Source organism: Rattus rattus, chromosome 2, assembly GCF_011064425.1.
Source record: "Rattus rattus isolate New Zealand chromosome 2, Rrattus_CSIRO_v1, whole genome shotgun sequence".
Classification (NCBI taxonomy): domain Eukaryota; kingdom Metazoa; phylum Chordata; class Mammalia; order Rodentia; family Muridae; genus Rattus; species Rattus rattus.
In genome coordinates, this window is record NC_046155.1 from 71,845,547 (window position 1) to 71,871,874 (window position 26,328).

At 46.3% G+C, this 26,328-nt stretch overlaps 1 protein-coding gene across 13 annotated transcripts in view; it reads left to right on the forward strand.

The window, feature by feature from the left end:
* The window catches only part of Fgfr2 (fibroblast growth factor receptor 2), a 100,907-nt gene that overhangs the window by 41,286 nt on the left and 33,293 nt on the right, over window positions 1-26,328 (forward strand). For 4 of the 13 annotated variants that reach the window (XM_032892466.1, XM_032892471.1, XM_032892474.1 and 1 more), the window contains 4 exons: window positions 2,298-2,421; window positions 20,160-20,350; window positions 21,438-21,585; window positions 24,943-25,145. In XM_032892466.1, the coding sequence (XP_032748357.1) occupies window positions 2,298-2,421; window positions 20,160-20,350; window positions 21,438-21,585; window positions 24,943-25,145 (666 nt within the window). Of the gene's footprint in view, window positions 1-2,297; window positions 2,422-20,159; window positions 20,351-21,437; window positions 21,586-22,805; window positions 22,951-24,942; window positions 25,146-26,328 lie in introns of all 13 variants that reach the window. The other 9 variants (XM_032892468.1, XM_032892473.1, XM_032892476.1 and 6 more) reach the window with 3 other exon arrangements.

Genomic DNA, 26,328 nt, shown 5'->3' on the forward strand with positions numbered 1-26,328 from the left:
ACAGTGCCCGATTCAGGTCACACAGAAGCTTGGAGCGCAAACACCGATTTTAATAAATTTCCAAACTCAGTGCCCATGGCTGCCGTTTCTTACGAAGATGCTATTGTAGTTGTTTCAGCAGTCCCTCCTCTACACGGCATCCAAGCCCTGCTGTTGGCAGTTTAGTTTCTAAGAGCATCCCCTTGGGGAAATGCCATACCTTTAATATTTGGGTCTCGTGATGTGTTAAGGAATTCAGCTGGGAGCAGAGATGTCAGGGGGAAAATATGAATGGCACTGCATGTAGGAGATGATTGAGGGAGTCACAAGGTTCTAGAAGGCCGGAACTATTGAGTAACGGGGTTCTAGAAAGGGGTGGAAATAACTCACTTTGGTATATGCGCTTCTTGTTGCAAAAGCATTTTATCCAGGTTAACTTGTTGATATTTGTAGTGTGTCTCTAAGACGTTAATATCTGGGACTCTTTCTTAGAATTCCATAGACCCCAGGAAACTCTTAGCTGATCATGTGTTCTGAGATGGGGTGCCAGGCTGTGCTGCCCCAAGCCAAGATCTGATGCCTTGGGCAGCCAATGTCACTACCCTTAGCAGTTCGTGGGGCAAGTCCATTTGGAATATGCCGTGTGCCAGAGTCCGAATCCAGGCACAAGAAAGACATTGACAGTTTGGATGGGGTCCAGAGTGAGGCGCTGCCACGATTAAAGGCTCACAGGCATGACATTTGAGCAGGGGCTCAAAGAACTGAATATTTACAGCAGGGCTCAGGGATGGATTACGAAGCGTGGACTCTGGAGCTTGTGGGCTGCATCCCTAAAGTACCTACCATGTGACTGGCTGGGAGAGACCCAGTTCTGAACATTCTGAGAGCCTGGGATACAGAGGGTACCCTTGTGTCTCCATCTGCCTTGAGTTCTGCAGAGGAGCCAGCCTGTCACTGCCTCCCCCACCTCTCAGAGTGACATCTCCAAGTAGCACCCTGGGACTGGAATTTGATAGGTTCCCCTGGAATTGGCAGGGCCTCCCCCATCAGGACACTCGTATTGCACGGCTTTTTCTCAGGGAGTCTTGCAGGTCCTGAAAGGACCAATGAGTAGAACACAGACCTTCTCTGTTACCAGGCTGAAGCCCTCAGATTCATTCCTTCTCCCCACCTATTTGGCTTGTGAGTCAGTTTTCCTTCCTGTGCTGGACTCAGAGGCAACTCCAGGATTGTGCAATGGTCGGGGTCAGTGGCATCTAAGCAAGGCAACAGCCCCGCCTCATTTCGAACCCTCTGCTTGTGCTGTTAAGAAGGTTCCAGCCCTCACCCCAGTGGTACCACGTGTCATCCTAGTGGGAACAGTGATCTTGGCTTTGATCTCAGCTCCACTCAGAGGTTACAGCCACAGCATATGATTGCCCCGTTTTCAGGTGCATCCTGGGACAGCGGCCCTACCCTTTGTTCTTAGAAGGGCATGGCCATGTGGTACCTTTCCTCATTGCCTCCTTTAGGTTCTCCCAAGACGAGAACATTAGAAGCTCACGTGAGCTGACAGGCTGTGGGTGGGAGTCATAATAGCTTTAGTTTTACGCACACTTCTTATCTTTGGAAAGTCTCAAGACATTTACAAACAAACAGATATGTAACTTGGAGTCCTTGCTCCCATGTCTGGAATTCTGGGAATACCAGGAACATGTGCCATTAGTTTATCTCCCCCATCAGGGAGGGGGAGGGGCAGACCCATGGTCCCAGTGGGAAACATACTTTCGACCTATCTGGGGGCCCAGAGAATGAAACAAACAGCCCCAGGAACAATAATAGATCTGACCCAAGGGCTTCTTGGGGGAATTATATTAGCTAAGGCCGAAGGTGGGGCATGCAGCCAGTGACCGCGAGTGTTGGCTCTAGGTGATTCTGTGGTGCTCTGGGGACTGCTGGCTCCAAGTGGGAGGATGGCCTAAGCAGTTCACCTACCAGTGAGGTATGACATCGTGAGGTTTACTGATTGGACCTCTTGGCTATGTAGGTTCTCCTAGTGGAACCACAAATCCAAGACAAGGACACGCATTTACAGGCTCCTGAATACCAGCTTGTCGGGCTGTTCTAGGGAAAGCTTTCTGAATATTAATTATAGGGCAGTTTACAAGTCTTCTTCAATCTCCGCTTCCCCTAACTTCCTGGGCATTGAACCCAGGCTATGTGCAAGCTGAACATGTTCTGCCCGTGAGCTTAACTCAGATCCAGCCAACGTCCTTCATACTGCGCACATCTGGGACTCAGTCTGTGATAAAGGACCATCTTTCCTTTGACTCTTTCAGGTACGAAACCAGCACTGGAGCCTTATTATGGAAAGTGTGGTCCCATCGGACAAAGGCAATTACACCTGCCTGGTGGAGAATGAATACGGGTCCATCAACCACACCTACCACCTTGATGTTGTTGGTGAGTTCGCCTCCTGGCTTGGCTCCTTTAGAACCGCAGCAGTGAGGGTATTTCTTTTCCTCACACTGAAGGAGAATCGGCTTGTCTCCTTTCTGTGTCCATAAGCTGTCATCTGAGAAGGTCCCATCTGTCATATGACTGTGTTCTGTTTCCTGGGTAGCCAGGTTTTATGGGCTTGGAGGAGATCTTCCTGGTCCCTAAGCAATATTTATCAGGTGGATGTGGGATAAAACAGATCATTCTGGAAGCTGAGATTACTTTGAATGATCTTAATGTGTGCAGGGAAACTTTTAATTATGTTTGTAAGTGTGTGTCTGTGTGAATATGTGCAAGTGAGTGCAGGTGCTTCTAGTGGGCAGAAGAGGGGGTTGGATTTGCTGGAGCTAGCATTCCAGGCAGTTGTGGACCAATGTGGATGTTGGAACGGAACTCAAGTCCTCTGGAAGAGCGATGCGTGCTCTTAATATAATGATTGAGCCTGTGTCTGGCTGGAAGTAAAAAGTCAATATCAGAAATGGTCCTTAGGCAGTTCAGCGCCTATTCCTGGAAGATATTTCTCTGCGCAAAGGGAACCACCTGTGTCTGAGACTCACCAATATGTTTTTGTCACAGCGTACACATAAATAGGTCATTTTCATTTCCCACCTTTTACACAGCCTGTAGTTCCAGAAAGGGACATTTCTTCCCAAGTTTTACTGGTTATCATGAGCCTGTGTCATGACTACTGAAGAGATCTGATTGGTTGCTCCAGGTTACTTCTCTCATTGTTGCACAGAATGCTTAACAGATGCAACTTATAGAAGGAAGGGTTCGTTTGGGTTCCCACTTTGAGTCCTCCATGGTGGGCAAGGCATGGGGACAGGAGCAAGGCACCTGGTCACATTGTGTCTGCAAGTCAGGAAACAGATGGATACAACCAGCCAGCCCACTCTTCTCTCCTTGTACAGTATACTTAATGGGGTACCCACTTTTAGGGTGGGTCTCCCCACCTACCCTAGATTAATCTAGAACTAACTTAATCTAGAAACTACTGCACAAACTTGCCCAGAGGTTTGTCTTCTAGTTGATTCTAGGTCCTGTCGATAGTGTTTGCCACATGGTTACTGACATGAGTCCCCAGCCAGTCCCGTGCTCTGACTTGTCAGGCAGAGCGATACTTGGCGTCTTCTCTGTCCTTGGTCATTTCTTTGGGTTACTCTTCAGTGCACAGATTGATGACTGAGGGATCAATCCGTTTTGATTTCTCACGGGTGACAAGGTGACGTAAATGGATCCACCCACTGTAAATACAGACTCTGCTACATCACTTCCTCTGCGTGCACGGCCCTGGGTATTATCTTACCTAATGGATATTCCAGTCCCCTTTGTAAGCTGTAAACTGAAGGGAAATTCTGCAAATTCTTGAATTGCCTAAGAACCAATAAAAACCTCCCTCAATACAGGATTAGCCAAACCTCAGACATTGGTTGAATTGAAGATTTAGGTTAACTAAAAGTTAGACAGAAAGTCATATTGATTTTACTGTCTGGTTAAGTGAGGTTACACTCACAAAGCTGCCTTACAAAGTACAGCATGCGGCCTTTAACTTACATATGGGTGTAAATATTCAATGCCAAGAGTATGAGTTATTCAGAAGCCTTAGAGTGAAATTTGATAGGGCATGGTATAATATTTATCCTATAACTATTTGTAAAAAGTGTCAGTTGTAAAAAGTGTCAGAGCCTTCTTTTATTTACTTTTTTTTTTTTTTGAGATAGAGTCTTATGTAGCCAAGGCTAGCCTTGAACTCTTGGTGTAGTTGAGGATGATCTTGAACACTCCTGGTCTGCCTGCCCCTGTACCTGGTTTGTGTCCCCCACTTCCCCATCCTCAAATACTGAGGGCTGAAATTAGGCAAGTACTTTATCATTGAGCCATCTTCCAGACATTAAAAAAAATGTATATTATCAATAGAGATGAGATCTTGTTAAATTGCCCAGGCTGGGCTGACCTTGAACTTGCTCTGTTGCCGAGGCAGGTCAACGATTCCATTTTCTTTCTGCCTCAGCATCCTGAGTGGTAGCTCTCCTCTTGAGACCTGCGTCATCAGGCCTGGCTCTGGTCCTGTTTCTTATAGAGATATTTGTGGTATGCTGGACTCAGATATTTTAGTAAACATGCACACACACACAGAGGAGTGACGTGTGAGAGGATTTCTTTTGTCACAAATGGCTCTAAATCCATTCATCAAAGAGCACATGACTTGGGATTTACTTCAGGCTTGCCCGGACCAAATCTGACACGAACTGTTTGCATTAAGAATGCCAGATTTGGGGCTAAAAGTTCTGAATACTTAAATGTAAAATTAAGTAATTTATTATGGAGAAAAAAAAATTGTTCTGTAGGAGTTCCTTTGGGACTGTAGCCTAACGCAGGTCTACAAATTATTCATGGCTGGGGCCATTCCAAGAATTGGGGAGTCAAGGCAGGGCTGCTGTCGCCCCAGGGTCTTGCTTACAGCAGGTTTTAGCTTGAGTTGTTGTGTTAAACATTCAAAAGCCCCCCTGCCCCACCTCCCCTTTGAGCTCTCTGGCAGCTCATCCCTGTGAAAGCTCTGAAATCTCTCTTAGAGTTTAGGGCTGGGATTTGAATGGGCCTGCTGAATAATGGAATCGGGCTGTCTAATGTTAATCCCCTGGCAATGAGTCTTGCTGAAAAGAGCATATGATTCAGTGGTGCGATGCGGAGGGAGCGCGGAGTGTGTGGAGTAATGCAGAGAGAGGCCTGATTATGTCACAAGTTTGGGAGATCGCCCAGCTCAACCCAGGCCAACAATGACACAATGTTGCTTGGGGATATCCATTAAAGCACAGCGCCAGGGGTTTCTTTTTAAGTCTCGAGCCTTCCTTATAAATAGTCAAAAGTCGGTGGAATATAAGACATTTTCAGTAAAGACAGAGGTGTGAAATTCTCTCTCTCTCTCTCTCTCTCTCTCTCTCTCTCTCTCTCTCTCTCTCTCTCTCTCTCTCTCTCTCTCTGAAAACCTCAGCATGCTTTGGAGAACTTCTAATAAAACAAGAAGTGAGTCAGCCCCAAAGAGCCTCTACAAGACTTACAGGGTTGGCAGTCATTCTGAACATCTTGGCAAGTAGAAACAGAAAAGATTCAGGCTTAGGCAACAAACTCCTGGTGGCCCTGGAGCCCAAAGGCTGTCCTTTGCTATGTGGTAACAGGGTCTCAGTTGCCTCTGTGCTTCACAGAAAACCAGAAACGGTTGCCAACAAACGGAAGGCCTGGCTCCTGCCGCAGTGTCTCTGTGCGGTTCGGGTATTGGTAGGAAGCATCAAGACTGAGCGCTCCACCCCTGCACGCCCATGTAAAAGCCACGAAGCTGTCCAGTTTAAGTGATACTCTTGCGGGTCACTGTTGTGTGTGAGGGGATCACTCTTCATTTACAAGGTCCTTTTAGGAGCCTCGCTTGATCCTCATTAAAATTGACACCATTACTTTTCAGCCGTTTACAGCGAAGGAAAATTAGCAGGAAGCCCCATGTCTCAGGGATTGTGGCAGTAATAAAAAAGCCTCCCAGGTAAATGGCTACAGGAGGTCGTGAGTATTCTCCGTGATTGCTCAGCGAGGATGCTGAAGGCCTTGATCTGACGGCTATCCCGCCACCACCAACTGGCGCCTAGAAATCATTAACGCTTTTCAACATCTCTTGGGTCTGACCCAAGAACTGAGGCCCTGGCATGTTAGGAACAAATATGGCTTGGTGTAGTGATAAAAGTAGCCAGCCTAATGGCAGAAACATCTGGGCACCAGGAGAGCGGTTGAGCTCTTCTGTACCTGCGTTAAAATCAGCAACATTGGAAAGAAGACGTTTGTCTCACTTGCTTGATGGCTGTATTCGTGCCTTAAGACCGCTGTGACAAATGTCCCCATGAGGATTACTCTTCAATAACTTTTGTTAGTCTCAACCAGAAGTAAGTGTGTGTGTGTGTGTGTGTGTGTGTGTGTGTGTGTGTGTGTGCATTTGTGTGTCTGTGTCTAGGAGTGTGTGGATGCTAGAGGTCAACTTCTGTGCTAGTCCATAGGAGCCTTTCAGTCTTCTTCCCCTTCCCCCTCCTTTTCTTCTTCGAAAGGTCTGTCACTGCAACCTTGAGCCGAGCAATTAGGCTAGGCTGGCTGGTTAGCATGTCTGTGCCTTCTCAGCTCTGGGATTGCAAGCATACAACATCATGCTGGCTGTGTTACATGGGTTTGGGGGAATCAAACCCAGGTTCTTATACCAGGAAGCAGGTGTTTTACTGACTGAGCCATCTTCCTAAGCCCACAAGTCTTAACTAGGCAAAGCGAGTGCCATGTGGGGACCAGTGGGTGAAGGTCTCTTTCCTGCTGACTTTGCATCTTTGAGTGATGCTATCATTAGACTGGTTTGGTTGCTTGGCTTGCAGAGGATCAGAGAGCCTCCTTACGCCTCCTTCCATCCCTCACCCCATCTCAAGGCTGCCAAGCAAACGGACTTGAGGACTAGAGGACAGAAGTTTGGATCCTCAGAACCCAGGTAAATGCTGGGTGAGCATGACAATTCCAGCCCTGGAGTGTGGAGACAGGAAGCCCTGAGTAGGCTAGCTAGTGAGATTAGCTATATTGGGGAGCTCCGAGTTAGAAAGACCCAGTCACAAAGAATTCGGTAGAAAAATTATCAAGGAAATTCCTGATATGAACCTCAGACCTCCACAGGTGCATACACACTTGGATCCGCGAACATACAAGAACACATAATACATGCATGCATACATACATATATACATACATGCATAATGTGTATGAAGAAGTTAGGGGTTAGTGCCCTTCCTCACTTATGAAGCCCCTTTGACTCTGAATTATAAGCCTTTTTTCTTGCCAACTGTTATACTTCTGTATCCCAAGAGACTATTAGATACTTACTGGTGAGTCTTTTCTCCTGAGATTTGGCATGTAGGGACATGGGGTGGGGGGCGCAGAGTAGAGTAGAGGTATGAATGACACATCTGATCCCTTTTAGTTTAAGCAAATTTTCTGGAATCTCATCTCAGGTGTTGGATGGTTAGGACTACCATTTGCTGTCCTTCGATTCTGGCTGGGTGGAGGTGGCTCAGCCGTTACCACCATTCCTGTCCTGTCTTGTCACTGGTAGACCAGAATGACACTGTTGGCTGGCCCTTGACACAAATCCTCCGTAGCTCATCTCTAGACGTGATGGGACACAGCCTGGCAGCATGTGCCGAGTACCTCAGGTGTGCGTTCAGGAATGAAGTCTTGCTTCTTCTAGGCACAGACTGTTAAGCCCTGCTGCGTGGCTGACCCCTGGCCTGCAGCCTGTGGCAGTCTCCGGTGAGAGGAAGAAATTGCACAGGGCACCAGTTTGCTACTTGGAGGCTAGGATGACAAAGGCTTCGGTGTGACCTCATAGCATTGGAAGGGATCAGGGGAGCCTGATTATCTAACTCGGGACCTGCTTGTGGATCTGGAATAGTGTTCAAGTCCTTGCTGTGATAGCAGGGGCTGGGACCAGGGTGTGGCTTGGAGGGTACAGAGCTTGCCCAGCGGGCACAATGAAGTCCTATGTCTGACACAGAGAGAGAGAGAGAGAGAGAGAGAGAGAGAGAGAGAGAGAGAGAGAGAGAGAGACCTGCACTGCATATAACATCTGTAATCTTAGTAATTGTGGAGAGGATTAGAAGTCCATAGTTATCTTTGGCTACAAAGTGAGTTTGGGGCCAGCCTGGGCTATATGGATGAAAATAAAGGTGCGGGCGATAGGATGCTTGATAGTGAATCATTTAGCCATTGAGTTCATTATAGAAATTGCCACTAGTAGGATCTCCTTGATTTCTGCAGAGAAAGATCTTATACGTGTATTTCCATCTGATTGGCTTCTTACAGCTTGATGGGTCAGGGGGATTCTTGGGTAGAGAATTTAAATGACTGCTAACCAAGATCTCGAGGTTTTAACAGTGATTTTCCTTCCATTCTTGGTTGTAAGCCTTATGTTCTTCTAGCACCAGCCAGCGTTCAGCACTGGGACCCTCACAGGCCCTCCAGGCCTCACCTAGATCTCTCTCTATTTCTGATCTTGCTGCCAGTGGACACTGTCCTATTTCTTGTTGTAGCTTGACATCATGCTGGAGCTGTCTCTCTCTCTCTCTGTCAGCTCTGGACTTAGGAAACCTAGCCAGAGGGAGGTAGAAAGCCCCTGTACTGTGGACGAGCTGAAGGTTCAGGTTGTGTGCAGGTATAGGTCACAGTGAGAGCCTCTGCGAATGGACCCAGAATCCCAGCCCCAGAGTAGCAACAGGCAAGAAACGCATCCCCATGGATCTGTGGCCAGGTCTACCTTCCAAAGGCCCACTCTTAGGGACTTACTTTTGACAGCCAGACCTCAACCCCTAAAAGCCCTCTCCAGCCCTCAAAATAGTGCCATCCACTGAGATTCAAGCACTCAAAACTTGAGCCTATGGGGGCCGTTCCTGATTCAAACTGTGACGGGTTTGACCTGCTTTGTTTGTAGCACCTAGCCAGGAAAGAGTTGCTATGAGAACAGGGCTCTAAATCACAGCACGGGGTGATCATCGCACTTATTAGGCAACCCTGTACTTGTTCACCTGTTTCCAGGCCGAGGCACACACTCAGCCTAGTCCTCATTACAGGGGTGCTGAGGCTTAGTACTTTTTTGATGGGGATTTCAAAACTCTCTGGGGTCAAAGCCGGTTAATGAGATTTCATTGCTGCAGAGTGGCTCCACATTCCTGCCTTACCACAGGGCTTCCAAGGGCAAAGACTGGTTGGCGGTCAGCTGCTTTGCAGGGGCTGCCTGGCAAATGCGTGCTTTCCTGGAAGAAGTTAGCCTTTGGGGATGGTGGCTTGTAGGCACCACTCTGGTAGGGATCTATTAGTGCTTGGTTGATAGTCTCTTTTTGCTCTGTTCCTGAGGACTTTCAGAAGCCCTTTGACCTACAGTTGAGGAAGGAAGGTTATTGATTCCCCTCAGTTCTGGCAAAAGTCCTGGTAAAGGTAACCGATGAAGAGGGCTAATATTTGGTTGGCTGTCTGATCTTTGGCACGGAGTACGTAGGAGCTGGGAGGATGTAGAAGTGTTGCGGTCAGGTTAATGTCCTACAGTTCTGTGTGAAGATGATCTCTTCCTGGGACTCTGCATAGAGAGTGCAGGTGGGAGCAGGGAGATAGAAAGCTACTTCAGCGAACACAGCCCGGGAGCAAGCTTGGCCTGAGGATGTGTTCATGGAGAGCAGGGACAGTGGGCGGTAACAGGTCCCTGGGGTTGAACATCGCTAATCTGCAAATCCAGCCTCCAAAACTTCTTAATTCTCTAATTTATTGTATTGTCAGTCAAGGATTGTCATGTTATAAATTCCAGATTTTAGAGAATTTAGGACTTCAGGATTTTAGAATTACAGATGTTCAACCAGTAAAGCAGATGCATGATAGCCTGGCATCCAAGAGATGCCCTAACTTGAAGCACCTCTGGCCTCAAGCATTTTCAATAAAACACCTTACCCTTTTACACGGAAAGTAGTTCATGAGTAATTTATATTTGAGTTCGGGGTGTCTTAACATATTTCAAATTCTGAAACAGAAAACCTATGGAGTTTTTAAATACATGTCTATATACAGCTTAATCAGCACCTGCCTGCCCTTGTGAACCAAAGGGCCATGTTATCGAGTCTTATGCCTGCTCTTATTAAGGAGTATGGCGGTGGCACCATCTTCTTCCCCTCGTGAGTGCTGCATGTAAGTTGTGCTCATGGATTCCCTTTCCCTTAGAACACCCGGCGGTTGTTATTGGGTTCATCATCGTCCTGTTTGGCTTTTATGCCCACAGACAAGGAGAAGGGAGCGTGTGGCTAGGATGTGCTGCTAACATAGGAGATTTGATTTGGAAGGGTGTGCTTTTTACTGGTGTAGGTTTTACATAGCAGGTCCAGACCAGGAGGCTATGGGAGGAGGTGACCAAGGACATTGGTGTTGTCATGGGGATGGCGTTCTGTTCTTCTGTGAAGAAGGAGGAGGCAGTGAGGAAGTCCCTGTCCTGATTTGGAGGTAGAGGTTAGAACACCGACCGTGCTGTATTGAGGATGAGCCCTCTCTCTTTGTGCAGTGTTGATGATCCCGAGCCTTTCTGCTACTTGAGTGCATCGTGAGCTACAAGTAGTCTTGAGTAGCCCCGTTTTGGTCCTGGGAAAACAAACAGTTGATCCTTTAGCTTCTTGTGTTGTCTGTACCTGAGGGAGACTTTTCTTGTTTGCTCAGATGTGCTGAGAGCTTTTCCTTCTGCTTGATCCACCCCAGGAGCAAACCAAGGCATCTGAGGGATTAGCATGAAGCTTTCTGGACTTCCTCTGAGGAAAGCTTTTTAAATGGTGAGAGTTGACAATGGAAGCCAAGTTGTCCTTGTGTCTACACATACTGGTCTATTTCAGTGCATCCCTGTGGCCCATTCGCTGCTGACAGAGCCGTGGTGTGCCATCATATTTAGGCAGTGTATACCCTGTTGCCCATTACAACAGGACCGTGACAGGCTCTGTACACATCTATTTATTGGGCACCTGTGTGAATACTTTTCTAGGACATATTTCTAAAAATAGGCCTAGCTTGATCCTTTCAGATAGGTATTTGCATAGGATTCGAAACCCATGACCATAGCATTTTGGCTTCCGGGGTTTTCCAGTGATTCCCATTTTGTTTCTTTGCAAATCACATGAGAGAAAAGATAGAGTCGAATCGGGAGTTCAGCCTTTCTGACAAGAGGATGCATTTAATGCCTGAGCAATTTAAAAAGAACAAAACCCTACCCAGCACACTTTCCCTGTGAGGGCAGCCCAGCACTGCCCACACCAGCTCAAATCACACATTCCTAAATTGTCCTAGGCTAGTGGGGTGCAGGGCTTTATGGTGTCCTGCCCAGTGGGGTGGATCTCAGCTGTGTTTACCTCTGCTCCTCAGGAGGGAGCCCGTGGACATCTGACGTCTGAACTGACATCAGCATCCACACCGAAGGCCAGTGTAGCAGGGACCTTGTGCAGACTTGGTATTGAAAGAACAACTGTCATTAGTAAACCGAACAAGGGAGTAGACTTCAGGTTGGACCCTAGGAATACCATTGATCAATGATATTGTCACATTTCCTGTGTCTCCTTTTTAAAAAAAAACTGTGCTTGGGCTGGAGATGTGTGTAGCTCAGGTGTAGAGTGCTTGCCTCACGTGCACGAAGCCCCAAGTTTCCTTCCCAGTGTGTGTGCTAGTGTACATCTGTGATCCCAGGAGGAGGCAGAAGGATCAGCAATCTAAGGGCATGGTCACCAATATGGCCAGTCTGAAGCCAGCCTGGGCTACACGTATAGCATAAAACTGGCCATTTTCAACTGTTTTCGAAGGTCTCGTTTACTGATATTTAACACGCTCAAAACATCGTCCTTGTCTGTCTCATGAATTTTGTGTACCTCCCTAGAGCCAAGTCCCCTGTAAAGAAAAAGGCAGAGGCCCTTTTGAATCAAAACACGACGTCAGAGTTGACAGTGCTTTCACACCCCTGAAGCCACAGAGCTCAAGGGTGTCTTAAACGTTTGGGGTATAAATGACACCAAGCTCAGCTCCTGTAATTTGCCTAAGAAGATCTAAATTGACATCCCAGCAGGTAAAAGGTGCTCAATTCCAGACCAGTCATCCTCTGTGACGTTCATTAGGGTACTTTGCTTCTACATGTTTGGGTTTTCCCAGGCCTGAGCCCAGCCAGCCCTTCGCTCTGCCTGTCTGCGCCAGAGGGCAAGCATAAAGAAATTAGTGCTGTTTTGCTTCTAACATTTTGCCTGGTGCACCCTTCATAAGTCATTTTGGGACTTTAGCACTGAAGGGGAGATGATCGTCTCTTCCTAAACAACCTGTTCCTCAGACTCTGCAAAGGTGTGGGAGAGGGTGGTGTTGGTTGGAGGCAGCCAGAGGCCCAGCCTGAGTCTATAAGACTTTTCATAGGCAGATGTTTCAACAGGAGGAGTGGCTACCTGCTGGAACAGGAGTGAAGACAGTAAGCCAGGCACTGCTCAGTGGTTAAGAGTGCATACTCTTGACGGGGTAGAGAGATGGCTCAGCAGTTAAGATCACTGGCTACTTTTTCCAAATGTCCTGAGTTCAATTCCTAGCAACCACATGGTGGCTCACAACCATCTGTAATGAGATCTGATGCTCTCTTCTGGTGTGTCTGAAGACAGCTACAGTGTACTCATATAAATAAAAATAAATACATAAATCTTCTTTTAAAAAAAAAAGTGCATACTCTTCTTGCGGAGGACCCCAGGGTGGTTCCTAGCACCCATATCAGGTGGCTCATGACTGCCTGGAAGTCCAGCTCCGAGCTATTAAGTGGATAACTCCGCCCCCACACACACACACACACACACACACACACACACACACACACACACACACACACACACACATTACTAAGAATAACAAAAATAAGTCTTGGGGTTGGGGATTTAGCTCAGTGGTAGAGCGCTTGCCTAGCAAGCACAAGGCCTTGAGTTCGGTCCCCAGCTCCGAAAAAAAAAATTAAAAAAAAAAGTCTTAAAAAAAAAGTAATTCAGAAGTAGGGAGAGCTTCAGAAGAGGTTGAGCAGAGGCTGGGAGACAACTCGATGGGTGTAGAGCTTATTGAGTAAACATGAGGACATGAGCTCAGATCCCCAGAGCCCAGAGCCTGGGGAGGCAGAGACTGAAGAACCTCTTGGTTTTGTTGACCAGCTAACTGAGTCAGTTGATGAGCTCCCCAATCTGTGAGACCTCAAAACTAAAGGGGAGAGGGTGGTGAGGTGGTGAGGTGGTTACGGTACTTGCCATGCTATCCTGAATACCTGAGTTCGATCCTTGGGATCCACGTAATATGGAAGGCAAGAACCAATTCGACACGGTGCCATGGCAAGTGTGCACTCCTCACATCCATCGTACATACAGTGATAAATAAAATAAAGCGAAGGGAGAGAGCAGCCAAGGGAGACGCACCCAGTATCGACCTCCACACGGAGGTGTGCACCTGTACATATGGGCATGTGTGCACACAAAAGAAGGAAAAGATGGAGAAGAAAGGAAAAAGCCATAAAGAACCCTGGGTCTAGTGATACATGCCTAAACCCCCAACACTGGAGAAGCCAAGGTAGGAGGATCATGAGTTCAAGCCCAACTCGGGCCATAGAGCAAGACCCTGCATTTCAAAAGTAAATAACTCAGGAGGCAGAGACAGACGGATCTGAGTTCAAGGCCAGCCTAGTCTACACAATATGTTCCAGAGCTACGGGTGTGGGGGTTGTGGGGGTGAAGGATGGAGGGGGAGAGAGAGACAGAGGGAGGGGTAGACAGACCGACTACACACGAATATCATTGTTCTGGGCACCAGCGCCCATCTGAAAGTGTAGTGCTCCCTTGACCCCAGCACCACCTCCTCTACTGACCATTTTTGGTTCTAGCCATCTTTTGTGCTGATATCTAGAGGTGGGAAAACAAAACAAAATTCAGAATCCAACTGGCTTGAGCCTGGCTAGTCTGAATATGTCTGCAGAGGCCTGACAGGGCGGTGAACTCTCTCTGCTAATTGTAATGAGCATGAAGCCTTTGGCAGGTTATTGGGCCCTGAATATCAGTGCTTTGATGGCTGCCTCTCCATTAATAATAGCCATGCCTCACCAACTGGTTTAGTGCAGTCTTGTTGAGAGAAAAGTCAGGCTGGCTTCAGAAAAGTAAAAGACTTCTCTCATGTTTTTACTTGTCTTGCAAATTGCAGAATGTTCTTTCTCTATTCAGCCCTTTGCAGTTACTAAGAAACTGCCATTTTGGAGAAGGGCAATTACAATTTGACTGAGGCATGCTGGAAACCTGGGGCCCTTGGCTTGATTAATTTAGAGGTGTGATTTAAGAGCCCGGCCCTCTGATCCCTGAGATACCTGTTTACCGGCATCTGTAGACCGGAGGCCTCTGCTCTGTCACAGCAGAAGTTGTAGGTCTATCTTATGCAAACATGTCATTAAGTCCAGAGAAGTCCTGACATGCTATAAAGTTCCAATGGTCAATTAACAAAGACTTATTCTCCGTCACTCAGGTATTTCCCTTCCCCTGCCCCCCCAGCTCTATAATAACCTCGGAATGAAGCAGGCTGCTGTCCCCTTCCCCGCTTTGGCTGGGTCTTGGCTCCCAGCTACAAAGGTTTGAGAGTTAATGTTTCTATGTAGTCTCTCAGCAGCTGGGCTTTCTGCTGTGGTGAAGTAGACACTCCAAGCAAGGGGGCCAGAGTGAGAGAGAGAGAGAGAGAGTGACAGGCGGGAGGGCATGTATTTTTTTTTAAAGCACTCCAAGCTGTATTTACTAAGCATTTATTCAAAGGAACCTCATTCCAGAGCTGCAGCCAACTGTCCCATCGGCCACAGCCCCACCCTTTGGACTGTGTTTCCACTGTGTCTTAATTTGAAATTCACACAGGGGCCTCAAAAAGGCTATTTAAAAGCCCCTCCCCCTTTCTTCCCCACCTTTTGGGTCCGAGGATCTGCCGCCTGCAAGTCCAAATTGTAACTGTTTTCAAATTGCAGTCCAGAGGTAGAGGTAGGCTGTCCGTGGGCCTAGCCCCCTTCCTCGTATTTATTTCACTCACTCCCCTGGAAAAAGAAAAAATGTGTTTTCTATAATATCTGAGAGTTCAACATGCTGTAAGAGAAGCTTGCCTATCTGTAAATCCTGCTTGCTGGAGGAGATGTGATTTTTGTTGTCACGTAGAAGAGCTGAGCCAGCAATGGGCTTCAGTCTCTCGTCCAGAAATAATTCACAGGCCTAATCCCTTTACTTCAGTGTACTGTGTGTGAGAAGCTGCAAACCTGTGGGCTTTGATTTGCCTGGGGCTAGATGAGGTTCAGGGGAGCCTTTTGGAGGACTGTCATTCTGGGGCCTTGCCCTCTTCTCCTGTGCCCACTGGGAAGGCTGCAGGGGGCACCTGTACCAGGCCTCCTCACCAGCATCTGATTTGTTTGCACTCCAGCCTCCCAGAAACTTTCCACACACTTCCACCAACTTCCTGGTGGCTGCTTTCTGTGTCCCCTGCCCCTGCCCCTGTGACAAACCTCACTGTGTGGCCCGTGTTGACCTTGGGTTCTGAGTGCTTTGCTCACGAGCGTGCACCCCCAGCCCCGCCAGGCCAATAGCTGTTGTTCAGGGTCTGTTGACACCAGGTCGATGGCCAAGGAGGACAAGATGGCAGATGCTGGCATCCTGGGGCCTTTTCCAAGTTGTTTCAGGCCTCATTCTTCGACTTGTTTAAGGGCAGAGACTAAGGTTGCAAAGGAAATCAAAGCCTGATGTGGAGAAATGAAACATGAGGCCTACTGACTTTTTAAAAACATTTTAAATAATGTTCTCTGAGGTTTCATTTTATACTGAGCGCAGCTGTAAGAAGTTTTGGAAGACGGTGTAAGGTTTCTATTACACAGCAACCGTACTTGCAGGGTTTTTTTTCTGCCCAAAGTGAGAAAGAGCCGAGAAGGGAGAGTGGGTAGTTTGGAGGTTATTTTGTATAAGGTGAGAAAATTTGAAAAGATGAATTCAAGACTTCGAGCTCTAACGTTCAGTGTGCCGTAATTTGCAAATGCAATAACACTGAACCATTGCAAAGGTCTCCTTTTTCCCTTTGGGTGAAAATAGTCCGGATAGCTTGGAATAACTTAATAACCGGAGCTCGGCAGCCCTTTGACCACAAGGAAAACAAGACTGTGAGCTCTGGACCAGGCCCTGCCAGTGTTACCCCAGCGACCGATTCCCTGCCCAAGGCTGGTGTGGGAGATGCTGAGTTCTGAAAGCACTCCTTGTTCGCGGGCAGCGTTATTTGGTATTAACGTGTGTAGTGTTTGCATGTGAGATGGTTTATTAGAAACAAGTATGGCTAATAAAAAAGGGCTTGCAATGAAATTCCGTAGATCTGGCTTGGAGCCTTAGAGATTTTGTATACTTATGTTTCCAAGGAAAGTTACACTGTCTAGGCACACACACACACACACACACACACACACACACACACACGCATGCACATGCATGCACACACATGCATACATGCATAAGAGCATGTTTCTGAGTGCAAAATTGGAAAAACTAAGGCAGGAAATGAACTGATAACTAAAATTCCTTCCCTGGGGCTGGAGAGAGAGCTTGGTGGCTAAAAGAGTGTACAGCTCTTGCAGGGGTCCCACGTTCAGTTCCTAGAACTCATGATAGGTACTTGAAACTGTATCTAACTCCGTTTTCAGGGGATGTAGTACCCTCCTGTGGCTTTCAAGTTTCCTGTATTCACAAGTACACGTACCAACAGACATGCAAACGTACATACACAAACATCCACATGTGTACCATGTGCACAGGCCCCTGTGTGTGAGTGTGAGTGTGTGTGTGTGTGTGTGTGTGTGTGTGCACGCACACACACTCGAGCATGCGTGTAGGCTAGAAGTCACCCTCAACTTTTTTATTTCATTGAACCTGGAACTCAGAGATTTGTCTAGGCTGACCTGTGAGCTTCAACAATCTTCCTCCTTCACCCCTCCAGTTTAGGTTTCAGGCACGTGCTTTTTAAATACATTGTCTAGAGGATTGAACTCAGGACCGTGAGCTTCTGCAGAAGGTGCTAGATTGACAGAGCCATCTGTTTGGCCCCGGAGCTCCTTTTATGGGAAGGAAATGACCTTGATATTTGACAGGTAGAAATGAGCATACCTGTGAGTTTGGCTGGCAGTAGCCAGCTCAGAGGTCGGCTTCTATCCTGCTGGTAGATTTTTCTGGTACATATGCTTGGAAGAGATGAGGAAACATGGATACAGGGACTTCATTCTATCCTTCCCATTGTAAAGGACCCAGTGGGGATTAAAGCAAACCTTGGCCATTTTCACCCAAGTGCCTCTGGTCCATTCCAGAAGCAGCACATCGTCCCACAGAATAGGGGGTTTCCTGTGATGTATGGAGAAATGAAACTTTGAGATTTTTTTTCCAGTCACAAAAATGGCCAGTCCAACTTCTCTGTTCTACATGGGTGATAAAGGAGGAGATGGATGACTCTTTGGGGGGTTCTGAAATTTTTATTTCATTGCACGGCAATGTAGGTGTCTATGTAATGATGGAAGATTCCAGAATGAAATGTGCTCCAACTTTTTCTCTGTTTTTAAAAAGTTTCTTAAGGGCCAGCAACGATCCGATGGAGTAGAGTCAATCTGTATGCAGTCTGGCTCTGGTTCAGCCAATTCCACAGGATGATATTTTAATCGGAAAGGCTCCAATACAGAAAGGCTTAGAGGTCTTTCATTCTAATTTACTCCTTCCAGCCCAGTGCCCAGGAATCTCAAACATAGGACCATCCTTGATATAGTGGGCTGGTTTGGTGGCTCTAGTGCTAGTGTATAGGGTTCTTTTTATTTCTCTTAGCTATTTTTTGCCTTTTTTTTGAGACAGAGTCTTACTATGTTAGCCTTACATAGTTAGAATTCACTGTGTAGACCAGGCTGGCCTTGAACTCATAGAGATCCACTTGGCTCTGAGATGAAAGATGTGTGGCATCACGCTCTGCTCTGCCTGTATTGTGTTTGTAAAGCTAGGACACTGGAACTCCCTGTTGGAGAAAGAAGGAAAGAGAAGGGTTTGAGTGTATAAGCATTCACATGTGGGAATGGGATGGTAACCAGGGTGCATGTGACTAGCGATGGAGCCGCTGTGAAGAAGGTTCCAGTAACTTTGTAATCACAGGGTTTTTGTATTTGAGATTAAACAGCAGCCCACTCCATTTGTTAATTCTTTCTTGCTCTCAATCATCCATTTATTTGTTCAGCATTCATTTTACTGTTGTAAGAGCAGTAACATGTGATGTCCTCTCAGTGTAACTTTAATTGTATAGAACCTTATCTTCCATCATAGGTAGACCAGATCTCTAGAATGTAACATCTTATGTGACTGAAAGTTTATATTCTGTGATTAGCCACTCCTTTCTCCTCTTCTCCATTCCTGGCCTCCATTCTATTCTTTTGATATATGAATTTGAGAGTTTTAGATCCCCCCCCTTTTTTTTTTTAAGATTTATTTATTATATATAAGTACACAGTAGCTGTCTTCAGTCACACCAGAAGAGGGCATCGGATCTCATTATAGATGGTTGTGAGCCACCATGTGGTTGCTGGGATTTGAACTCAGGACCTCTGGAAGAGCAGTCAGTGCTCTTAACCACTGAGCCACCTCACCTCTCCAGCCCTTAGATCCCTTTTTATAAATAGGATCACACAGTATTTGTCCCGTGACTGACATAGTTTTCCTAGCATAATGCCCTCTGGGTCCATGCCCGCTGTCCATTGGCATCAAATTGCACGCTTTTCTTCTTTTTAAAGCTGGTTAGTTTTTCCGTTGTATATAACAACCAGCATTTTTATTTTACCCATTCTTCTGTGGATGGGCATTGAGGGTGTCAATGAAATTAAAACCTTGGTTGTTGTGAAGAGCCCTGTGATGGCTATGTCTCAGATCGTCACTGAAGTGAGAGTTCTGGATCAGATGAACTGCTTTTGCTTTGTTTTTTAACTCCAGCTTCCTGAACTAACCCTAACAATTGTATTCCCACCAGCAGTGGTGGAGGGGATCACTTTCTGGGCCCTCAATTGTACTTGCCTTATTATATTTTTAATGATAGCTTTGATTTGCATTTTCCTAATGATTACTGATGCTAAGCATATTTTCAGCTGCTTGTTAGCCATTTGTATGACTTTGGAGAAACTCCTTAGTCCACTTTTAATTGGGCATTAACTAGTTCTTTAGGGACATTGTGTGTAGGTGCAAGCAGACCTTGACCTGGTCCTTCTATGGGTTTCTGCCGAGAACACCTCTCATTTGGAACAGAACCTTCTGGTATAAGACAAGGAGAAATGTGCTTTGTTGAGAATCTTCTCAGTGAAGCTAGAAAGGAATGGTCAAGCATCCCTCCTGTGGTGCCTCCTCTAACACTCTGAAACTTGGGCAGGAAACAGGCGTCTGTCCCTGTGTTTCTTTAGTGCCATATCAGAATATGCTAAGGAATATCTGCTTCTAAACATCTGGTGCCTGGTGCAGAGTGGGGCTCGGTACTTGTCGAATGGATGAATGAATAAAGAAGGAAACACTGAATGGAGTCTGTGCCATGATAAAAAGAGGGATCCAGTAGATTTGGTTTTACCTCGCTTGGTTTCCAATTTGCTTTTTAAAACAGGAGATACAGGACTTCCCAGAGCATCTTAGCAACTGGCTGGGAGAGATCATGCATCAGAGAACCTCTCTTGATAGTCAGCATGACCTTAAGAGTTAGCTATGTTACTTCCTGTGTTCTCTACCTCATGTTTAAAGTGAATCAGGGCATCACCTCAAGCCAAATAAGTGAAAAGCAGCCTTCTACCCGCTCCATCTGTCTCTCAGGTTGCTGAAGTAAAGAATTTCCCCTTGTTCATTAGGTAGTCCATAACTCACAGTGTAATGCATTCTTTTTCTGATTCTCTGAATGAGTTATCCTTTACAAGGGTTGTGCTTCAATGATCCACTTTGAAGTTGTTTGTGTTGTGCATGGGGCCCGTGTTATTCTAATGGAGTCAGCCAGCAGACAGAGGCCATTTCGGCTTGAGTTCCCTCCGACAGCCTTCAGGACAACACAACTTATTTATTGTTCTCTCTCTCCATCAGAGCGATCACCACACCGGCCCATCCTCCAAGCTGGACTGCCTGCAAATGCCTCCACGGTGGTAGGAGGGGATGTAGAATTTGTCTGCAAGGTTTATAGTGACGCCCAGCCCCATATCCAGTGGATCAAACACGTGGAAAAGAACGGCAGTAAATACGGACCGGATGGGCTGCCCTACCTCAAGGTCCTGAAGGTGAGAACTTTCTGAAGCCCAAGGGGCCAGCAGTGAGGGCCCCCTTGGAGATCTGGCTAGGGTCTTTGATTTCCTGTTGGCTTTCAGAGATGGTTCTCTTTATGGACTAGCCAGTAGAGTATGTTAAAGAATGAGTAGCCATTAGAACTGTTAATAACATTCTGGAGGGGGTTGTGGAGTAGGGTGGGGCTGCTATACTTGGAACCAGAGAATTCTGCTGTTTATTAGCCCTGAGGAGATGCTAAAGCTGGGGTGGGGTATTGCTTACAAGGCGATGTAGAGAGTAGACGGATTGAGTAGATGGAAATAACCGGAAAGCTCTAGACAGTCTACTAACGTTTTCCTGACGTTGTTTTATGATACTCAATGCTATGTTGATATATAACATTTGAATCAAATTGTAGTAGTTAGAAACAATTCAACTTTCTTTTTCAAAAACATTCCCTCTCACCTTTTATGATTTTTGTGTGGTCTAGAGAGTAAATGGTGTGTGTGTGTGTGTGTGTGTGTGTGTGTGTGTGTGTGTGTGTGCGTGTGTGTATTTTCACATCTATAAAACAATGAGCGATGAGAATTTCCTTTCCTTTGTATTAAAAGAAATACTTTTTTTTCATGTACCCATTGTTTTGTGGCTTTAGCCTCTTCAGTTTTGGGGCCTGGTCACCTCTTCAGTGCGCTGAGCTAAGTCTGTATTGTCGATTCTAAGCCACTGTCTATCTACCATGCTCCTAAGGGGCATAACAGACAGCCAGTCTTCCTATTCAACTGTAGGCACAACAGGTGGCTAATGAAGAACACTCAACCTATAGTCTTCTCTCTAGCCAGCAATACCCAGGATCCAAAGTGCTGGAGAAAGACGGCCAGGCTGGAGAGCTGCTCACCCATCCCACCAACTGGTCACCTCATCCGCCCTCCTGTGACCACTACCGTTCTCCACCGCTTGACTCATTGTGTTCTCCTCCTTCCCACAGCTCTTTAGGTGTAATTCATGGAGATTGTTTTCTTGTGGTGTGTCGGTGGTGGGACCATAGGCAGCACCGAGTCCGTCCTGGTTGGCCGTTATATTGTTTTCCTATGTCTGTTCTAGCACTCGGGGATAAATAGCTCCAATGCAGAAGTGCTGGCTCTGTTCAATGTGACGGAGATGGATGCTGGGGAATATATATGTAAGGTCTCCAATTATATAGGGCAGGCCAACCAGTCTGCCTGGCTCACTGTCCTGCCCAAACAGCAAGGTAACAACGTTTTTTGTGTTTGTGTTTTTTATTTTTTATTTTTATTTTTATTTTTTTAAGAAAACTGAATATAGGAGTTAAAAAAGACTCGGTGCTTTGGGAGCAGCAGGCAGCTTCTAGAATAACTCTTGTGGTCTTGGTATATTTATAATGATCTTTCCTTGGTGGTGCAGCTGGCGTCATGCCAGTGGCCATGGAAAAATGCCCACAATGTTCAAAGTGCTTCAAGATTATCTTCCACCCCCACCCTGTTTTCAAGCCCTTCTTTCTGGTCTGTCTTGTTTGGACTGCACACTTCCCGTGATCACTGTGTCTGAGTGCACATGGGCCTTGCATTTGCATGCCCATCGGGTCTGCACTCTCTGATTATTAAGCCAGACTTGGTTGCCTTTTATGCTGGTGACATAGAGAAATGCTAGCATGATAGGATTCACCTAACGAAAGGTTTGGTTCCACACCGGATCCTATCCAAAACTGGAGAATGGTTATCTTCTAGTGCATGTGACACTGGAGGATAGTGAAGGCAGATGGTGGAGTTTTCAGTATCATTCTTATCATTTCAGTATCATTCAGTATCATATCTATCACACGCAGACATATTCATATTAGAAAAGGAAACAAACCATAAATCCAGTTTTTTTCTGTTACCAGTATTACACTTTCTGCCATGTTCTTTCAATGATATGTAAAGCAAGATGATTTTTGGCTTGAATGAAATTAACCAGAACCAAGTCACCAAGATAACGTCCCACCCTGGTTCCCATGGAGCCCGAGGGATGTGTGGGATGTCCACCTGATCTGCCGTGCTTTATTCCATCACACAGAAAATAGAAGAACCTCCCCTTTTCTCACAATTGGAGTCTGCATCCAACAGGACCAGAACCCAGATTAGCCCTCAGGGTATTATACTTTTTGGAAACCCACTCCCAAATCCAAATGAAAACAAATTCAAAGAGAACGGACTCTGTGGGCTGATTTTTCCATGTGTTCAATCGCATGCATGTCTAGGTGGTGACGCCGGTGTGGTGATGGGCCTGCAGAGGTGAGCTGGCCGGTGTCTCTCAGTGTCTCTCGGTTGTGGGCTTTGTGGACGGGCTGCAGTTGGAATCTCCTGATGGCCAGCACCCCCTGGACCTGCTGGGACAAGGCCTCTTGGTTCCAAGGCCCCCTCCACAATCATTCCTATGTCTAGCCTTTTTCTTGCTTCGTTTGTTTTCTAGGCCGCCGGTGTTAACACCACGGACAAAGAGATTGAGGTTCTCTATATTCGGAATGTAACTTTTGAGGATGCTGGGGAATATACGTGCTTGGCGGGTAATTCTATCGGGATATCCTTTCACTCTGCATGGTTGACAGTTCTGCCAGGTACATACAGCTCTTTCTCTCCATGGGTTGGCCTCTGTCCTTGGTTGATTGCTATAAAATTAACACAGCTTCTGTTCTTAGAAATAGCCCCACTTATCCATTGCATAAAGATGTCCCCCAAATGTTTCGAATGATTCCTCCCCCTCCACCCCCAGAACAAGAAACAGCCTTAGAAATTCGTGCACAAGGAGATCCCGTACTAGAATTTATGGTCACATAAAATGTTACCTTTAAAACCCAAAGGGATCTTATAATCTTAGTGAATCATTGAGATGTTGACTCAATGAGCCCATCCCCCAACCCCCTAAGAAGGAAGTCAAAACTACTTTGTGAAATTCAAAGCAATTTGTTTTCCCCATTGTAAATTCCACTTGCTGAAAGCCCATATGTGGTTTGATGCCTCTTGGTCTGACTTGCTTACCCCTCATTTGAGTGCAGATAGATTTGTACTGGGGTGTCCAGGAAGCACCTCTGAAGGGAGGTGTGCAGAAGCGGTGTGTTACCTTGGGAATCGGGTGGCTTGCTGCATGCCTGGATAGATCGGACTATCGGTTTGCTTTTACTGCAGAAGCATGTGTATGCTGTCTCGGGCTCGATGTTATTTCTGCCTCATAGAGAAATAAACATCAGCAAAGCCCATTGCTGTCTAAGCCTTTAACCAACGCCTCTGTTCTAGTCCAACTCTCTTGGTCCATGCTGCTCTCTCTCTCATGCATTGCCTAGCATTTCCTTTGGAAACCTGCATAGACTGGGTTGCAGCTCATGATGCTCTCCTGCTCCTGTTATGAATGCCTTGTTTCTAGAGTACCATGCCTACTGCATGCTTGTTTTATAGCTCGTAAAAATAAATGGATCGTTTTGTTTTGTGCTATGCTGCTGAGAGTTTTGACTACCTTTGCAAATATTTGGTTTATTTTTTTTTCTGATTAAAATGTATAAGCTTGAAAGTGATAACCGTTGCATCAAATCTTCCCCTTTGGTTCTGTTATGAATCTGCTCTGTGAGTATTTATTCTTGAAACAGAGATGCCTCTCCTGTCGAGCTTGCTTGTATTGTGATGCTGCGCTCTGTAAGTGCCTACCTGGCACTTCTTAACCAATTTGCCTGACAACGCTACCACTTAAGGAGGTGCAGCTTGAGAATAACCCTGTGTGGAAATACACTGCTTGTAGATTGGCCAACTGAGGACTAAGGAGGGACCAATATAGTTGACAGGAGAATGTGTTAAATTAATCACATTTCTGCTCACATGCAGTACCATCATAGTTTTAAAGGTTCAGTAACAAGTTAATATAACTGGATATACAAACATTTTAGTGGTTATTAAGTTATATATATATATATAGATATATAGATAATAGATATATAGATATATATCATATATGTGACTGTCTCATGGTTGGTTGATGCATCTATTTAACTGAATAATATTCTGGACTAAATGAAGGGACTCATCAGAACATTTTGGGCCAGCCTACTGATGAGTATGAGCCCTGTGGAGCTGTGGTACTCTGGGGCCCTGTTGAAGCTTCCCTGGAGTCTCCTCCGTAGCAATCATTGCCCCCAGCTCCTTAGACACAGCAGTGGATGCACTCCCTTTTAACAATTCTTTTTGGTTTATATTGAGTGGGCATCATATGAGACAGTCCTTCTGTGGTGGGTGTACTGGGTGTCCTGCTCAGACCAAGGGCCTAGCAGAAGGTGGCCTTGTAGTCTCCCATAGGATTTGGTATCAGCTGCTCGCTGGTGGCATATGCCCGTTGAGGCTAGAGAAGGTGGCTGCCTGGGCTGTAGTGATAAACTGAGGCGCCCTTGGCTCTTCGTTAGCATTCAGAGAGGCCCAGGCAGGAAGCCCATGGCTGCTTTGCATCTGGGTATCTCTCTGCATTGACCTGTTGATAGGGAAGCCCTTAAGTATGCTTTGATACATCCCTCTGGTATCCTAACTCTGTGGCCTGCTTATCTGTCCCTCTCCTGTGATCTACAACCCAGCACCTGTGAGAGAGAAGGAGATCACAGCGTCCCCAGATTACCTGGAGATAGCTATTTACTGCATAGGGGTCTTCTTAATCGCCTGCATGGTGGTGACAGTCATCTTTTGCCGAATGAAGACCACGACCAAGAAGCCAGACTTCAGCAGCCAGCCAGCTGTGCACAAGCTGACCAAGCGCATCCCCCTGCGGAGACAGGTAACAGAAAGTAGATAAAGAGTTTGAAGAAATTTACTCCTCTCTACCACCCAGCCAGCTCTCGGATCTTTCCCCTCTGCTTTGATTCTCCCCCTAACTTCTGTGAGCTTCAGAACTGCACGCCATTCTAACCTGACACTGTGTGGAAGTCCAGTCGGGGTTGGGACTAAAGAGCATTATGTCACAAAGCTGCTCTGGGGTTGGTAGGTTGGATCTAGTTTTAAAGGACAATAGGGGTGGGCCAGAGGAGGCCGTGTCCTCAGGGCCTATGGGGAGTCTCTTCTTTGGGAGAATAGGCAGTTTTTGTCTGGGGTCCATTGCTTCTTTGTGAGGCAAGGTGTTCAGGTGCAGTTTTTACCATTAATAGGAAAGAATGTCCAGTTTTCTTTGATTTACTGTTTTTAAGCAGAGATGAGAAGCATACAGTATGGAGGTGCACCTGAGCTAATGCTTACACGAAAGTGATCTGCGATTTCTTCCAAACTGGATTCTGTCTGAATCTGTCTAGTTTTTGAAACAACATTGTATGCTTATAGTTTATGGTTACAAGTTACAGGTTACAGGTATGGGATTCAGGGATTCAGGAATAGGATGATTGTGTGTGTGTGTGTGTGTGTGTGTGTGTGTGTGTGTGTGTGTGTGTGTGTGTGTGTGTGTGTATTTGTGTTATGAGCACCTGTGGAGGCAAAGAGAGCAGGTCAGATCCACTAGTGCTATAGTTAAGACAACTGTGAGCTTCCCAGCGTGGGTGGTGGGAACTGAACTCTGGTCTTCTAGAAGAGCAGCAAGCACTCCTTAACCACTGAGCCAGTTCTTCGGCCCCCAGATAAGATGATTGTTAATGCAGAATGGGGAGAAAACTACCTTTAACCTTGAGCTTGATCTTTGATGGTTGGCTTTGGGGGAGGTAAGGCTAGATAGAACCTTCTCGGTGCCATAAAACGAAGCCCTTCAGAGGTAGATAAGAAAAGAATGCTTGACTTCTTGTGCTTGTTAACGGACTCTAAGGGCCAGGGATGTGTGGGTGTAAATCTTTATGATAGGATTTGGAATTTGATTCTGATAAGATTGTCACTATTTTTTAATTAGCAGTTGAAATGACCGACTTGGGCTGTGGTACCCTGTGCATCTTAGTGGACAGAACTGGGAGGTGTTTGTTAAAATCGCATATTCATTAGTTTGAGCCCTA